Source organism: Ahaetulla prasina, chromosome 6, assembly GCF_028640845.1.
Source record: "Ahaetulla prasina isolate Xishuangbanna chromosome 6, ASM2864084v1, whole genome shotgun sequence".
Classification (NCBI taxonomy): Eukaryota; Metazoa; Chordata; class Lepidosauria; order Squamata; family Colubridae; genus Ahaetulla; species Ahaetulla prasina.
The window spans coordinates 91,992,823-92,011,214 of NC_080544.1; the positions used below are offsets into that span (position 1 = coordinate 91,992,823).

The 18,392-nt window shown below is 38.7% G+C and overlaps 1 protein-coding gene across 3 annotated transcripts in view; it reads right to left on the minus strand.

Annotated features, from left to right (window-relative positions):
* Positions 1–18,392, minus strand: part of PDCD10 (programmed cell death 10) — a 42,479-nt gene that overhangs the window by 3,582 nt on the left and 20,505 nt on the right. For all 3 annotated transcript variants that reach the window (XM_058188120.1, XM_058188119.1, XM_058188121.1), the window contains exons 2-7: positions 14,796–15,008; positions 12,623–12,676; positions 8,481–8,598; positions 7,112–7,238; positions 3,382–3,460; positions 2,874–2,956 (exon numbers count right to left, since the gene is read on the minus strand). In XM_058188120.1, the coding sequence (XP_058044103.1) occupies positions 2,874–2,956; positions 3,382–3,460; positions 7,112–7,238; positions 8,481–8,598; positions 12,623–12,676; positions 14,796–14,891 (557 nt within the window). In that variant the 5' untranslated portion in view covers positions 14,892–15,008. The remainder of the gene's footprint in view (positions 1–2,873; positions 2,957–3,381; positions 3,461–7,111; positions 7,239–8,480; positions 8,599–12,622; positions 12,677–14,795; positions 15,009–18,392) is intronic.

Below are 18,392 nucleotides of genomic sequence, written 5' to 3' on the forward strand. Positions count from 1 at the left end.
ATTCCTTTAAGAATGGGTTAAAAGTATAGCAGTAGTCCTTGACTTACGACTGTAACGGGATTGGATTTCTGCTTGTAAGTCATTACTTATACCGTAAGTCAAGGCACCCAACATTTTTTGCAATGTTTGTGAAGCGAATCACAGTGGTCATTAAGTAAATTTGTGGTTGATAAGCAAATGCTGTTAAGGGCAAACCTATTCTCCCAAATGGGTGGTCTTTGCCAAAAATAAAGTTCATAAATTGAGGATTACTTGTATTTGTAAAAAGTTGAAACAACTTCAGAGACAAGTAATAACAACCATCAAAGGATTACATATTAACTCCATTGAAGAGAATTTGAAGAAGAATATTTTTAACATTTCAGCATTCATGAAAGATGACTGAGGAGGGATATGATAGCACTTTAGAGGACAAAATGTTGCAGTCTGTTAGTTCTTATTTAAATCAGAGGAAGTTAAATTATATATTGAGACTAAGAATACTTTGACAGTGCAGTCAGCTATCTAAAGAGAGATGATTGTGTCCAGATGGAGGTTAGATAGCCACCCATCTGGGATGTTTAATTTCCATTTCTGAACTGAAATTCATAACTAAATGAACTAAATGAACTCTCCCAACTCTATGATTCTATTTAAATAAAAAAAAACAGAAAACCACCCCCATCCACCAAAATCTACTTCACTTTCTTTGTTTATATTTATTCATGAGCAAACAAAGTTAATTCCTTGGATGCATATTAACAATTCAGAATAATGTCTTACTATAAATGCTAAATAAATGGAAAAGTGGAAAAAAACCTGGAGACTTTTGGAGTATTAGCTTTGTTTGGCTAGCTATAATCACAAGCAAGGTCAAAGAACAGATGGGATTTTTCCTCCTCACTACACAGTATTAAAATTGTTCTTCAGCGGCTTCTAATATGGATTTTATTCTATTGCTTTCAAAGCGCTATTCATAGATTTTGTTTCTCTTTTTCATACCCACACAGAACTTGGGACTATATTTATGTAACTTGCTTGGAAGCATTAAGAGTTTGCTACTGCCCTGTTCCCATTTTTTTTTCAAATTCTAATTTGCCAACAGTCCTGGAATTCCAGATGGTCTCATATTTATGTACAAACCAAATAAATGTCCTGCTACTATATATACCATGTTGAGGGAGACCAATATCCTGTAACCAATTATGGCCAATCAGATGATTCTAGGAAATCTGGAAAAAGAGCCGAAATACAACAGTTTTCCCCTCCAGATTTTTCCTCCAACAATTGTTATTCAGAAGCACACAGTGACCTGTATCTAAGCAACAGCTATCATACTTAGATGCAAGTGGTGGTTCTCCCTTTTATCAGCCTTTGAAAATAAATTATTTTTCTGTTGTGGAAATCCCATTTAGCTTATAGTCAATAGGAGGCAGCAAGCACGTAGCCAACTTTCTCTAGTCCCATAAAAACAACACAGGGTCAGAGGGCACTACTAGAGACCCCAGAGAATGTAAGTCTGGGGCTAAGGTTGCTCAGGGCCGTGGTGGCTCAGGCTGTAAGATAGCCTGTTATTAAAACACAGCTGCCTGCAATTACTGCAGGTTCTAATCCCACCAGGCCCAAGGTTGACTCAGCCTTCCATCCTTTATAAGGTAGGTAAAATGAGGACCCAGATTGTTGGGGGGGGGGCAATAAGTTGACTTTGTAAAATATACGAATAGAATGAGACTATTGCCTTATACACTGTAAGCCGCCCTGAGTCTTCGGAGAAGGGCGGGATATAAATGTAAATAAATAAAAAAAAAGGTTAGATTGAACTATTAAAAAGAAAATTGCTAGGAGAAGACAATAGCAAACTCTTCATTGTGCTTTCAGTTGGAAGATAAAAAAAAAAAAGGGTAATGCCACACCTCTTGGTGACTTTTTAAAGCACAGGAAAAGCCACAACTCCTTTAAGGATGTGCCAAGAGATGCATGCAAATTCACTTGAAGCACTTTTTTTCAGGTTTTGGATCCAAAGAGTTCTACATTGCTAGCCATGTTCATACATTCACCAGAAATTTATATCAACTAGAGAATCTTGACTTTATAACCACAGAAATTTGTCATTCATTTTGATATGTGAAAATCTTTGTTTCTAGACAAGGAAAAATTCCCATTATTTCCCTTCTTTTATTAGATTGTTAAAAATCTTTTGTCACAAGAATCATAAATATGAAACGCTTGATAGCAGAGTCGGGAGCTTGATGCTTTTGTGATTTCCCATTTTGAAAATTCCATATATTTTATATTATGACAGAGTGAACAATGTGTTATTCTATGTATCTACATGGGGTCTTTGGTCTAATTTCATAAAATTTTAGTCTGCTTCCAAAGCCCTCTGTAAGAGATTATTTCCAGCCTCTAGTAAGTGATGTATGTTCTTTCCTTGCAGGAAAGGAGAATGAAAGGTATCAGAGAAAGGTGACAAAAACAGGGTGTTGAAAAGAACAAGAAACAGCTTCAGAGATAATAGATATCCATGCCCGCTTTAGTGCAAATCTCTTCTGACCACCCACTCCGCCCCGTCTGTTAGGGGTCCCCATGGGAATGTGTTCCCTCCTGAGATTGTTTTAAGCAAAGATGAAAAGGAAGACATAATTACTGTTAGAACAGTGATGCTGTAGATTCCCAAGGAGAATTAAAAATTAACTAGACTCATTGATGCCTAAGTTTAAAAAGCAAATGTTCCAATCTGGCCATTTTTTTTCATTCTTTGCTAAACTGGAACTGATGGGTGCAATTAAGATATTAAGATTATTGCAAAGTGTGCTCTTTGGAGTACAAATTATTAAGACAAAAAGAAAAAGAAAATAGTCACTAAGTCAATTAAAAAAGAAATATATACTTACTTTCCATCTTTAAAATAAGTTTTCAAAGTGTCACTGAAACTTTTGGAGTATTTTACAAATTCTTTCTTTTGGTGTTCAAGTGCCTGAAAAAGTTTATGTAAATAGTAATTAGAATTTTCATTTTTCTCAAACATTATGTTTTTTAGTCAATGAACACAGAACAAGATGAGAAAAGGTATATAGTAAATGTTGGAAATGGCAAAATTCACCATTTAAATGATGAAAATGTGCTTCTACAAGTGACTTTTACCTAATGTTTGTAAAATATTAATTCTACAAACAATAAGAATTATATTAAACCCAAAAGCAGTCATTATTGATTAAAAATCCACATAGACTGAAAAATCTCTATTCATCATCCTGATTGTCTTTTTATTTACCAGTTTGTATTAATTGAAAAATTATGTTTACAATTCATATTATCTGAACATGAAGCTGCGTATATTTGTAATGCTTGTGCTCAATTATATTTCTGATGAGGCACTATAGAAGAAATTAATTCACATACCCTCCGGTTCTGATATTGGTATTTCTTGAAGACATTATTTACTGTATCGAGAAGTTCCTTTATTGCACTGGCAATGTCCCTGTTTGGTAATGAAAATATAATTGCAATTTTTAAAGTGAAGCTGCAGAATTTTAATCACTTTCAAAATTATGTTTGAAATGTATTTCTAAAAGATTTCCTGTCATATTATAGTGAGTTTTAGATATGCACAGCAAGATGAAACAACAAGAGCTAATTAAATTATATGGCTCTTCAAAATCTAAATTACATTTAATGCATTCTTCATACGTGGAAAACTAGCATCTGGAAATTACAGAACAATACTCTGAAGCAGCAGGAGCCTTGGCTTACCTTTACAATCAAAGGTCTGTCCCTGGAACAATTTTCAATATGTATAGTTATAAATTGCATAATTTGACTTTTGATATCTTAGACTGAATAAAGAAAGATTGCTCTGAACTACTTTGAACTATCTTGAAAGTACTGTTCTCATGAATTGAGGCGAAAATCTTGTCCCCATCCATCTTTATTTAAATAAAAGTAAATGTTAATTAATTAAAGCTACACTATCTGGAAAAAAACCTGTCCATAGTATATATTCCTGAAATAATTCAATGGCAACTGTCTTTAGTCCTAAGATTAATGGATACAATTTCATCTAGATTTTAAGCTTACAATATAATGAAACCAAACCAAACCACTCTGTGTGGGAGTAAGAGAAAGAATCATTTAAGAGAGAAAACAGAGTTTAATCTACAGAGAGGATAAAACTCTATTTACAATATTAACTTAAAACAACTGCTAAGTTGAAAACAGAGTCTGGAAAAATCTTCTACCATGGTTGTTTGCCTTTTGGGTCTCAGGGGTTTGTCAATTGTCATCTGCCTAACCCTTTATTGATGAACATCCTCCAAAATGTCCCTTTTGGGACATGTCTGTATTAATATCAGTATCTCTGATATTTTATGTCTGAGAAAATTAAAACTAATATTTCCCTATGGATTTTTCAAACTGATCCAGGAGAGGAAGGCCCTGAGTCCCCAGCAATATATACATGAGAACTTTGCTCCAATCAATAAATATTTGCATTTTGTTCCACTATTGGTAAGACAGAAAATCTCTCAATGTATTATTAAAGGACAGAGAAGACTTTATGGAAGATATTTATATCAAAATAACCTTATGAACAATTCAAATTTGTTCATAAGACAGAAAATGTTTTTTCTGCGCCAACTCAGAAAGCTCAAACTGCCCAAGGAGCTGCTGATTCAGTTCTACAGAGGAATTATTGAGTCTGTCATTTGCACCTCTATAACTGTCTGGTTTGGTTCTGCAATCCAACAAGAAAGACACAGACTTCAGAGGATAATTAGAACTGCAGAAAAAATAATTGCTACCAACCTGCCTTCCATTGAGGACCTGTATACTGCACGAGTCAAAAAGAGGGCTGTAAAAATATTTACAGATCCCCCACATCCAGGACATAAACTGTTTCAACTCCTACCATCAAAATGACGCTATAGAGCACTGCACACCAGAACAACTAAACCCAAGAACAGTTTTTTCCCAAATGCCATCACTCTGCTAAACAAATAATTCCCTCAACACTGTCAAATTATTTACTAAGTCTGGACTACTATTAATCTTCTCATCGTTCCTATCACCAATCTCTTTCCACTTATGACTGTATGACTGTAACTTTGTTGCTGGCAATCCTTTTGATTTATATTGATATATTGACCATCATTTGTGTTGTAAATGTTGTACCTTGATGAACGTATCTTTTCTTTTATGTACACTGAGAGCATATGCACCAAGACAAATTCCTTGTGTGTCCAATCACACTTGGCCAATAAAAATTCTATTCTATTCTATTCTAAATTTATATAGATTGACTCTAATCTCAATAACTAGGCAAGGAGATTAGGTAAACCCATATATTAAATTATTTGAATGTATAAATTATTTTTGGCAGATACTTTAGGTTTTTAGTTGAAACAGTTGCGGATTTAAATTTTTTGCTAGTTGCTCTGAGTTGCATTGCTGAATGGGCGACCAGATAACTAATCCAATAGACAATTAATTCTATAGTTCTCTGTTAGCTTGCATTGCACAGGATTGTTTTCATTACTGAACAGAAAAAATGGCCCTTTTAATTCTTATGCATGTGGAGTATGAAAACCTCACTAATGAGGTACCTGAGCTACCAATAACTGAAATCACTATAAAATTCTGTATTTTACATTATAAGAGTTATAAAGAAGCAATGAACTCACACGGACATCTATTTCTCTTTTATTGAGTTGGATCCTAGAAAAGTGAACTCCAAGAAAAGAAAAAAGTCTTCCTGTTACAACTTTAGATAAAACCCAGATGAGAGCATGCATTTTTCTATCATGCCTCTAATCTTTTGGCCATTATCATGGCTTACTAAAATGTTACAGATAAGGGAAAAAAATGTATTCCTACTCTATGATAAAGTACATGTGCAATTTTATTTTCTAGTAGTCTTACTATCCACCGATCTTGAACAAAGGAATCAGAAAATTTCTGATAATTAACTCAACAAATGGAATTAAATTAAAATTAATGAGCTGGTTTTACACAATTATATACAATGAGACGCTGCATTTGTATAGCTCTATGATGGCGAACCTATGGCACGCATGCCACCTTTCTGCGGGCATGCAGGCCGCTGCCCCAGTTCAGCTCTTCCACACGTGTGTGCACCTCCCACTGGCCAGTTGGCTTTTGTGTCTCTGCTGCACATGCATGGGGGCTGGGGTGCGGTGCATGTGGGAGATGTATATGCATATGCGGGGTGGGGTGGGGCACATGCATTGGAGATGCATGCACATGGCGCACACGTATGCATTGCATTATGGTGTGTGCGCGCTTGCGCTTTCAGCTCTCGGTGCCGAAAAGATTAGCCATCCCTGGCACAGCTATTTTAAGCATCAGCATCATGGTTTTTGGTTTTGAAAATTCAATAAACTATGGACAGTGATACAATCCAAAATGCGAAAGGAGACCCACACACATCTTTTTTGATGGCAATTCTGGATACATTATGTGTACTAAGAGATCTATCTATTTGAATTATCAAGGAGCAATTGGACATTTGAAAAACCTCCATAAGTAGTTATTAAAACAAGCATAAGTGTTGCAGATAGGGAAAAGATTTTTAAGCTAGATGATCTCAGTTTCCAAATCAAAAAGGAAGAAAACAGCTCCCACATAAGCACAGGGAACTTAATATCAAGAGCATGTTAAAAAATTCTGAGCAATGGGGAATAAGATTCAAAAGCACTGCAATTTTAGGTGAGAGAAGACTGGAAAGTCCAAGTTATAAAAGAGGGGCAACTCACCAGGATGACTTATAAGATTTCAGGTCTGATGCAGCATTATTGCCACAGGATAATGTATGAAATAAAAGGATTTAACTACAAAGGGCACAGAATAGGGATCACTGACAGAATTGCTATAGCTATAATATCCATGGTTATTACTCCAGCAGCTAAAACCAACCCACAGATTGGCCATTCAATAGTAAGCAAGCATTCATTTTGAAGCAAAAATTCTGTGAAACGAAAACAGCAATTTTATAAAATATTGGTAATAATCAGAATTACAGTGCAAGCCAAAAATGTATTTCTTCGATAAATATAAAGCCACAGCTGGTCCAAGAAGTCACACTTTAGAATAGCTTTTTAGTTTGATTAGTATTTACTTGATTGTCTGAAGAAACCTCACTCTGTCATTGATCTCATCTGGAATCTTGCTGAGAATCTGTTTAAGTGCTCGTGCCTTTTCATTGAGGTCTTGGAATTCGGGCTCTGGCCTTTCAATCATGTATTCTGGGGGGGGAGGAGGAAGAAAATATAAATGGATTTCTCTTTCTAAGTTAGTTATAAATTAAACTTAAAAGGGTTGGCAACATCCTTAACCATGTTAAAATTAAACAAGCAACAAATAAGAACACTAAATTAATTCGAACTCTATTTTGTAAGGAAAAACTATTGATTTCTAATGATGTAATTCAATATAATGTCAGCCAAAACTGAACTATTTAGAGTAACCTTCTTAAAGCACAACTTATGACAAGTACTCCAAGTATACAAGAGTCATTTCAGAGTCATGAAAGCTAATGCCTGAGATGAAACTTTTCTTTCCTTTCCAAAGCTTCCTTGAAATTCTGAAAGTTGGATCTTGTTTCTGAGTAAAGACGGCAGTGGTGAGAACTATAGGAAATTGGCTAAACATACATTTTGTTTCATTCCTAGAAATTTCCTCCACCCATTTTTTTGTATTCAATCTCTTTAACTCTTACCCCATGCTACCATCTACTCTATGGCCTTTAAAAAAAATTAGAATGTCATGTCTTTTGGGGGTTCCCCCCCCACTCTGACTCAAGTACCATGTTTCCCCAAAAATACAAGCTATTTAGAAAGGAAGTCCTAGCTTGATTTTTACACGTGTGCCCAATATAAGCCCTACCCCCAAAATAAGCCCTAATTAAGACCCCGTCCACTCCAGGGTGCACAGGTAAAAATTAAGCTAGGGTGGGGATGAGAGGGTGGAGCTGCCATAATACTTACCTTCAGATAGCTGCAGCCAGGCCTCTCACACCTTGGCCCATTTTTTTTGCTCCAGCAGGCAAGGCTTTCCTGAAAGCCTCTGTAGTCGATAACAGAACTCCAGATTGATCCAGAGCTCTGTTATTGACTGAAGAGACCTTTCCTAAAGGCCTCTAATAGAGAAAAAGAGGCCAGGGGCGACGCGCGCAATTGAGGCGAGTCAGTGGATAACATCCCCCCCGAAAATAACACCTGGTGCCTTTTTTGATGGCAAAAAAATATAAGGATCTTAATTTTGGGGGAAACACAATAAGACTAGCACAAAGCCACCATGCTACAAGAATTATCAAAAGAAATATGACCAAGGATATATAATTTACAATATATAACAGTAAATGTAAAGACTGCACTGACAATCTGGAAATTCAGCTGTGTTTATGAACAAAACAGAAATAACAAACTTTTTTTTAAAAAATAAACCCATCTAAACCTAATGAGGAAACAGCCATTGATAGGAAATACCTTCTACATCATCCGCTGCCATGCGCAAAAGAGATTCGGTAAAATTAACTTCAATGCTTTTCTTCTCCAAAATTTTTATGATAATATCTTGTGTGAGACCTGGGTTTTCCCTTTCTGCCTGTATTTCAAAGAAGAGATTTAAGATTTTTTCTGACAAATTGAAAGTAAAGAACAGCTTCAAAGAAAACTAAAATATGAACTTTTAAGACCTCTGAGTAGAACTGGCTTATCATAAACATTGATTTTGCACTGCCATTTTTTCCTCCAAAGACCATATTTCTTGAACCAAATCAATATTTTCACCTGTAATTTGGCCCAGTCTTTTTTTATTATTTCTTTGCCGTATTTATTTCTGTGAATCATTCCCTTTTCTTCTATCTTTTACACTAACTGAAATAAGATAGTCCTCAGGTTACAACCCTAACTAGGACCAGATATGCAGTTACTAAGCAAAGTGGTTAAGAAAAATGTTACATGAACCCACTGCTAAACAACAGGAATTCTGGCAACCCTTGAGGGCATTAGATGAGGACTGTGTGGCCATTAAACAAGGTCCTCTTGATTCTCCAGTCTCCTCCCTGATTGGGGCCAGCAAGTTCTCTTGGGCTCTACCTCCCTCATTTACCATGCAGATCCTGAGGCTGCAACCTCACCCAGCCCCTGGATCAGCAATAGGAGAAAAGTGATGATGAAGGTCAGCTGGTGGCAGGGATAGGTGGGATAGGTGGTGGAATGCAGGGAAGTCAAAAGGGCACAGATGGGGATGGGCAGGCGCATAGGGGAGCTGAAGCAGATGCAGTTTGAACAGGGCAGGAGAATATGACTACGGGACACTGTGATCAGTTGTAAATGTGAATCAATTGCCAAGCACCCAAATTTTGATCCCATGACTGTGGTGATGATACAACAGCTAGTATTCCAAGGGGTAGTTATAACTACAATCCATTCAGCAATACTGTAAATTTGAACAGTTGTGGGATGAATGTGCATAACTCAAGTAAAAACTGTAAAACCTTTATATAACACTTTTTTTTGTTCCCTTAAGACAGGGGTGTCAAACTGGCGGACCACAGGCCAGATACGTCACACAAAGGCCACACCCAACCCAGGTCCACAACGGAGAAAAATGTCACAAAATGTCATGTGACAGCAAAGTGACGCCATGAGTTTTGACACCTGTACCTTATGACATGAGCTAAATGAAATTAAGAAGGCAGTAATCTTCACTGTTTTCACTTATTTTTCGAGCTACATCAGAATTACTTTTAAAAACTACCCATAAGTTAGATAGATAACTTGGATAAATAACAAAGAAGCAAGATACCAGACATTATAGGGGCCGCGATGTGGCTCAAGCTGTAAGAAGCCTGTTATTAAAACACAGCTGCCTGCAATTACTGCAGGTTCTAGTCCCACCAGGTCCAAGGTTGACTCAGCCTTCCATCCTTTATAAGGTAGGTAAAATGAGGACCCAGATTGTTGGGGGGGGCAATAAGTTGACTTTGTAAATATACAAATAGAATGAGACTATTGCCTTACACACCGTAAGCCGCCCTGAGTCTTCGGAGAAGGGCGGGATATAAATGTAAATTAAAAAAAAAAATTACACTGTCCCAAAATGCTGCAAAACCTCTTTTTTCCTGAATTCCCTATTCCTTCTTTAAGAAATATTTCAGAGTGGTTTTAGAGTGCTCATTTTTCAGGCTTAAAAAGATTGTGAGATAGAGGCAGTCCCCAGGTTAAGTACAAGTTCCATTCTTCAATCTCCCTTTAAATTGAATTTGTATCTAAGTCGGAACTCATACTTACAAATAAATTGCCAATTACTAAAAATGGTAGATGGCATTCTCTCCTTCCTTGAGCTGACAAACTTCTGAAGCCACACAATGTTTTTATAAACTACTAAAAACAGACCATATATAAAAATGTGTATCAGAGGTCGATGCACACTTCCACTGGTTTATCGACTCGAGGAAGGAGAATACTATCTACCATTTTTAGCAATAGGCAGCCTGTTTGTAAGCATAAATTATCTGTAAATTGGACATTCTTAATCCCGGGAATGCCTGTACAATCATACAATCGATGATAATAAACTATGGGCCAAGATTTTCTTAGGATAACTTTAGAAGCCAAATTAAAATGATTTTAATTGTCTTGATTATAAATTAGAGAAACTCTATTTTCAACCAACATACTTCTGACTTGGTAAAGAATATTAAGATACTATCCAGCAATATGAGTTGGCTGATCACAGGAAACTCAAGTCATCTAAGTAGTTGCTGTCTCTTGCATCACTGAAGCATAAGAGAAACATGAAGGTGAAAAGCCTTTAAATGTCCCTTTCTTTTAATACTGAGCTTCAAAAGCTATAAAACCATCTTCAACATCAAGCCTTGGATAATTATGTGCTTGAGATCATCTGTGAAGAAGCTTTGTGATCTCTTCAGCACTCTTTTACTGAAGATATATGTTTGGGGTGGGGTGGGGTGGGGGACTTTTATTTATTTATTTATTTATTTATTTATTTATTTATTTTATTTATTTATTTATTTATTATTTAGATTTTTATACCGCCCTTCTCCCGAAGGACTTAGGGCGGTGTACAGCCAGATTAAAACAGAACAATATACAAATTAAAACCACAGTTAAAATAACGTATTGTATAAATGGCCGAAAATTAAAACCGTCAAATTTGACCCATAAATAAAATACACCAGTTAAAGTTATTAAAATTTAAAAAATTTAAAAAATTTAGAATATTAAAAAATTAAGCCAGTCCCGCTTGAATAAACAAGTACGTTTTCAATTCACGGCGAAAGGTCCGAAGGTCAGGTAATTGACGCAAACCAGGGGGAAGTTCGTTCCAGAGGGTAATTGCTCCAACAGAGAAGGCCCTTCCCCTGGGGGCCGCCAACCGACATTGCTTGGCGGACGGCACCCTGAGAAGACCCTCTCTGTGTGAGCGTACGGGTTGGTGAGAGGCATAAGGTAACAGCAGGCGGTCCCGTAAGTACCCGGGCCCTAAGCCATGGAGCGCTTTAAAGGTGGTAACCAACACCTTGAAGCGCACCTGAAAGACCACAGGTAGCCAGTGCAGACTGCGCAGGAGCGGTGTTACCCAGGAGCAACGTGTGGCTCCCTCAATCACCCGCGCAGCTGCATTCTGGACTAACTGAAGCCTCCGAGTGCACTTCAGGGGTAGCCCCATGTAGAGATCATTGCAATAATCCAGACGAGAAGTGACGAGAGCGTGAGTGACCGTGCATAAGGCATCCCGGTCAAGGAAGGGGCGCAACTGGCGAACCTGGTAAAAAGCTCTCCTGGAGACGGCCGCCAAATGGTCTTCAAACGACAGCCATCCATCCAGGAGAAGTTGTGCACCCTTTCTGTTGGGGCCAATGACTCGCCCCCAACAGTCAGCTGCGGTTGCAGCTGACTATACCGGGGTGCCGGCATCCACAGCCACTCCGTCTTGGATGGATTGAGCCTGAGTCTGTTTCTCCCCATCCAGACCCGTATGGCTTCCAGGCCCCGGGACAGCACTTCGACGACTTCGTTGGGGTGGCCCGGGGTGGAAAAGTACAGCTGAGTGTCATCAGCGTAGTCTCATCATTTGCTTTCCTAAACCTTCACTGCCAACAAGAGAAGTACCATGAGGATATAGGACAGAAGACTTAGATGAAAAAGGGAATCTTTCTGATGTTTAAAAGGCTTCATAATATTTTACCGTATCTTTCTGTTACCTGATCTTAAATGAACATGGATGCCAAGTGTAAGGTCTCTTAATGTGAAAGTTCAATGAAAATGTAATGTTAAAGTTTTTGGTATTGTTAGCTTACCTATTTCCATGCATTATACCCATTGAAGTTTCATAAACATAAATACATCATAACCTATGAGTTAATTATCTTAATTGCAGCTTATTCTTTAAATTTAATGTTAAGCTATTATTTCTGAAAATAAGGTCTATAAATAAACTGACCGACTACACACATTTTACTTAGAGATGCAATTAATCGTTAAAGTTAGAATTAATAACTAAATCTACTTTGCAGAATGTTGTAATATTTTAATGTTTATATATTAATATAAAATATTCATATTTTGGTGTTATATAAGTAAATATATATTATTCTCACCTTAATAAAAGCTGCTCTCAATGTTTGAGCTGCTGATAGATTTACTCGTTCTAGCTGCAAAAAATAGAAATAAACAGTTATACCAAAATAAATAAGAGGTTAAAGTACATTATCATTACTGATAACATTTCTAAGGATTTTTGTTGATCTGGATAAGATTTTTGCAGCTCAGGCACACTGGGTTCGTTCTTTCAGACAAGAATACTGCAAGCCTTTTATAAGCAGAAAATATTTATTTATTTATTTATTTATTTATTTATTTAATTTGATTTTTATACCGCCCTTCTCCCGAAGGACTCAGGGCGGTGTACAGGCAAAATAAAACCAACAATACAAATATACACAATTTAAATACCCTTAAAAAACTTATTCAAAATTAGCCTGATGTTAAAAATCATCATCAATTAAAACCCCATTTAAAATTGGTAAAATTCCCTTTTAAAATCCAATTAAGCCAGCCCCGCGCGAATAAAAAGATGGGTCTTCAGTTCGCGACGAAATGTCCGAAGGTCAGGTATTTGACGTAAACCAGGGGGAAGCTCGTTCCAGAGAGTGGGAGCCCCCACAGAGAAGGCCCTCCCCCTGGGGGCCGCCAGCCGACATTGTTTGGCGGACGGCACCCTGAGAAGTCCCTCTCTATGGGAGCGTACGGGTCGGTGGGAGGCATGTGGTAACAGCAGGCGGTCCCGTAAGTACCCAGGTCCTAAGCCATGGAGCGCTTTAAAGGTCGTAACCAACACCTTAAAGTGCACTCGAAGGCCACAGGCAGCCAGTGCAGTCTGCGCGGGAGGCGGTGTTACATGGGAGCTCGCGTAGCTCCCTCTATCACCCGCAGCTGCATTCTGGACTAACTGAAGCCTCGAGTGCACTTCAAGAAACCCATGTAGAGAGCATTACAGTAATCCAAGCGAGAGGTAACGAGGGCATGAGTGACTGTGCATAAGGCATCCCGATCAAGGAAGGCGCAACTGCGGACCAGGCGAACCTGGTAGAAGGCCCTCCTGGAGACGGCCGTCAAATGATCTTCAAACGACAGCCGATCATCCAGGAGGACGCCTAAGTTGCGCACCCTATCCTTTGGGGCCAATAACTCGCCTCCGACAGCCAGCTGCGGCTGCAGCTGACTGAATCGGGATGCCGGCATCCACAGCCACTCCGTCTTGGAGGGATTAAGCTTGAGCCTGTTTCTCCCCATCCAGACCCGTACGGCTTCCAAACACTGGGACAGCACTTCAACAACTTCATTGGGGTGGCCCGGGGTGGAGAAGTACAGCTGAGTATCATCAGCGTGATACAGCGTGGTGTAATCATATCCAATAAAATGAATCTGTGAAATAATCTTAAATTTGAAAAAGTTTTGCTGTCATGTTTTGCCGTAACAGTTTTTCACAACGTGACTCAGGATGTATGGACTACAATTCTCAACCAGCATGACTGTTCCTGAAAATTCTGGGCAGATAAAATCCACGCATTTGGAACATATAAATAGATACAACATTTAACAGATAAATGTTTGTATAACAGATAATGCTCTTTAAAATCTGCCTATATACTACTGATATAGGTGTCAGGGAAAACAAACATGAATAACTCTATGGAGGGAAAGGATGACAAGCCAAAAATATGGTCTTTTTAATTATTATTTTAGACTGACTGATCAAGATAATCCTTCAAAATAAATGTGTAACAATGACACCATTTCTATGGATACAGAAAATATGAATATTTTCTTGATAAATTACCAAAGAAAGACCATCTCGTTTTCATTTGTTCAAAGCCTAAATACATTTATTGTTTCTCATCTAAACAAACAGATTCTGTAATGTTTAATAGAAAACATTTCTATAAAACCAAGTAGCTGCAAAAAGCATAAATGTTTCCACCTTATAAAATATGTTTGCCTAACCTGGAATGTTAATTAAACAGTGAAGTCTCTTATATAATGCTGGAATGCATCTTGGGAGTTTCTAAATGTAGAATATAATATTCAGAATTAAGGAATTAAATGCCAACAAACCAAGCAGTCTGTCATGAAGCCAAGAATATGGACAGAAAGGAAGCAGAACTCATAAGGAGAAAATGAGTACTAATATAAGCAAGATAGTAGTTGAGTTAAATAAAACTTTGTTTCCCAAATACTATAATGCAAAGAAAATAAAACTGAACCTATTACCTCATTAAAGACAGGATACATAACGGCATAAAGAGGCATGGAAACCATAGAAGTGGTCTCTGCTTCATTCCTCATCTCTTCCATTGTCATCCTCATTCAAAGACCCACTCTTGAAGAAAAAGGCTACTGAAGCAACAGATTCCTCATTCAATTACAGCTATATTTTTTCTCCTTATTGTAGTTAAATGTTTATAATATTTAAAATATGTAGCTCTGAAAAAAGAAGATAGAGAGAAAAGTTCATTATTAGATGTACCAGTTTTGAAACAACCAATACCAAAAAAATTTTTACCAGCAGTGTTGGCATAGCCTATATTCACTTAATTCTTCGGTAAAAACTATTAAATCTGTTTCACTTAGTTGGCAACTTGTAAATAATTAACACAGTTGTTGCAGTAAATTCTCACTTGTGTTTCTTGAAAAGAGCAACAGAAATCTGAAATGTCTTTAAACTACTAAAGAATACAACTTCTATTTTTAACGTTTTCGGCAATAATTGTTCACCAGTGTTAGTAAGCATAGTCATATGTCATAGCAACTTAGGTGGAAAGAGATGTGAGAGACTTGAAAGAGCATGTAATCTACCAGCATAAATGCCAAAGTTAAGACTGGATATCACGCTTATACAGTATTGTAAAAATATACTCAAACCTCTAAATCAATGGTTGCTTTAAACCAAAGAGAAATCTGACATTTCATTTCTATCCAGGATATGCCAGCAATTAATGGCTCAATCATATAATTCATACGTACAAACATATCATACTATTACCTAGTAACACTAGGTGGCTCAGTGGCTCAAGAAAGTTTGACATTCCGGCAATTCGAACTTTGGTAGCACTGCAGAATGGGGTGAGCTCCCATCACTCACCTCTAGCTCCTGCCCTCCCCAGCCAAGCATCATTGAAAATAGATAAATGTGTACCACTCTGGTTGGAAAAACTAGCTGCATGAGGAGAATGGGAGCTGGCATTGAACCTGCCTAGGTAAGAGATGGAATTGGCAAAAGAAGCCCGGAAGATGTCATCAACCTGAACGCTGCTTGCTAGTTCCTTCCTGTGGCACACCGTGGATAAATGTGCAGGTGTGAAACCGAAGAAACTAGTAATTAAACTGTGAGGACTATTCTATAAAGTGTAGATCTCCCTGACAAATATATGCCACACAAAATAAATAAATACTGTTAGCTGTTGAAGTAAAAAATGATGTCGTCCTGTTTGTTCCTATTGTGGGGGTGTTTCTCTATTTCAATGACTTCCACAATTATTCTCTTGTTATAGTGTTCAGTTTTGGAGATGAACAATATGAACAAATAGGACGACACCTCCCGCCTACCAGACATCTGGAAACCAGCCTTGGTCAACAAACGAGTCCTAGCCACGAAAATTGACCCCGGAAAACACACAACGCCACCACCAATCATCCTCACCAGATTCAAACCCAAACCCATCCCACAGATGAAACATAACCACCATCCAGAAGCCAGACCATGCTGACACCACTGGCTGCTGCGCCCCTCTCTGATCCCTACACAAAGCAGGCTGACACACACGAGGAACACATGACAGGACCTCAGACTCGGAGCCAAACCAGGGCCCAGGATGCTGCATCACAGCCATTTGTTCAAGACATCACATCACAGAACTTCAGAGGCCACAACACTAAAGCTCAGGAACAAAAGACCAGGACCACACCCACACAGGATGCTACAAAACAGCCGACCAATCTGCAAACACCCACTCCATCTACCAATCAAGATGCAACCACAGCCAACCAACCCGCTCACAGCAACACTCCCCACCTCCCCACCAGTATTTATAGAGAGAAGGCAGCTCTGACCACTCTTTGCTCGAGAAGCACGAAGCCGAAGACACCAGCCTGAAGATAATGAATGAGACCTCGTTGAAACTTCGCCAAGATACTCTCACACGGGAAAAGACCCAAAAATGCCAAGGCCTACATACCTATACCCGTGAAAACCTACGAAAACAAATATATATGTATGTATGTATGTATGTATGTATGTATGTATAGAAGGAAGGAAGGAAGGAAGGAAGGAAGGAAGGAAGGAAGGAAGGAAGGAAGGAAGGAAGGAAGGAAGGAAGGAATTAAAGATATATGATTAAAAATAGGTGAATCTGTATGTACATTTATGTATTGGGACTGTGGCCAGGTTAGCTTATCCCAGAAAACTAATGTATCTGGTTGGTTTCAAAAGGAAGCTTGGAGTTTTCACTTGGGATCTGGCAGACAATTTGGTTGAGGCCCTAAATCTAATACTACTTTTACTGCAAGGTTATAGTAACATAATTTTGCATTTTCCTCCTGCCTTTATGTTCATGAGAACTAAGGAGGGTCTTTTTTGAGATGTTTACTCAGATTACAATTCTGGCCCAAATTCAGATTTATTTTTTTTGACCAGTCTTGGTTGCAACTCTTTTTCCTACTTGTCAAGGTAATCCCTTTTATTCATAACTCCGGCAGGTGACAGCTGTGGCTAAGAGGGCCTCTGCACACATACCCCTAATGACTAGCTGTGCCCATTCCTGAACTATGACGCAATCCCTCATATCTAGGGGAGAAACAGGCTCAAGCTCAATCCCTCCAAGACAGAGTGGTTGTGGATGCCGGCGTCCCGGTACAGTCAGCTAAATCCGCAGCTGACCATCGGTGGCGAGTCATTGGCCCCGATGGAGAGGGTGCGCAACTTAGGCGTCCTCCTGGATGAACGGCTGTCTCTAGAAGATCATTTGACAGCCGTCTCCAGGAGAGCGTTCTACCAGGTTCGCCTGGTGCGCCAGTTGCGCCCCTTTCTGGACCGGGAGGCCCTATGCACGGTCACTCACGCCCTCGTGACGTCTCGCCTGGATTACTGTAACGCTCTCTACATGGGGCTCCCCTTGAAGGGCATCCGGAGGCTACAGTTAGTCCAGAACGCGGCTGCGCGGGTGATAGATGGAGCCCCTCGTGGCTCCCGTATAACACCTATCCTGCGCGGTCTGCACTGGCTACCTGTGGCTTTCCGGGTGCGCTTCAAGGTTTTGGTGACCACCTTTAAAGCGCTCCATGGCATAGGGCCGGGTTATTCTGGGACCGCCTACTGCGACCAGATACCTCTCACCGACCCGTGCGCTCTCACAGAGGGACTCCTCAGGGTGCCGTCAGCTAGGCAGTGTCGTCTGGCGGCGCCCAGGAAGGGCCTTCTCTGTGGGGCTCCGCCCTCTGGAACGAACTCCCCCCAGGACTCCGTCAACTTCCGGACCTTCGAACCTTCCGTCGCGAGCTCAAGACACATTTATTCATCTGTGCAGGACTGGCTTAGTTTTTTAGATTTTAAATTTAGAGGGGTTTTTAAATTGATTTTAATATCTATATTTTTTACTTTTAATTAATTGGGCAGTAGAATAAGTTTTTTAATGATTGTTTTAATTTGTATATTGATGTTTTTATATGCCTGTGAACCGCCCTGAGTCCTTTGGGAGATAGGGCGGTATATAAATTCAAACAATAAATAAATAAATAAATAAATAAATCTTATTCACTTTATAAATGGTTTACTGTTCATACATTCTACATGGACCTGCCCTTAATAACCAC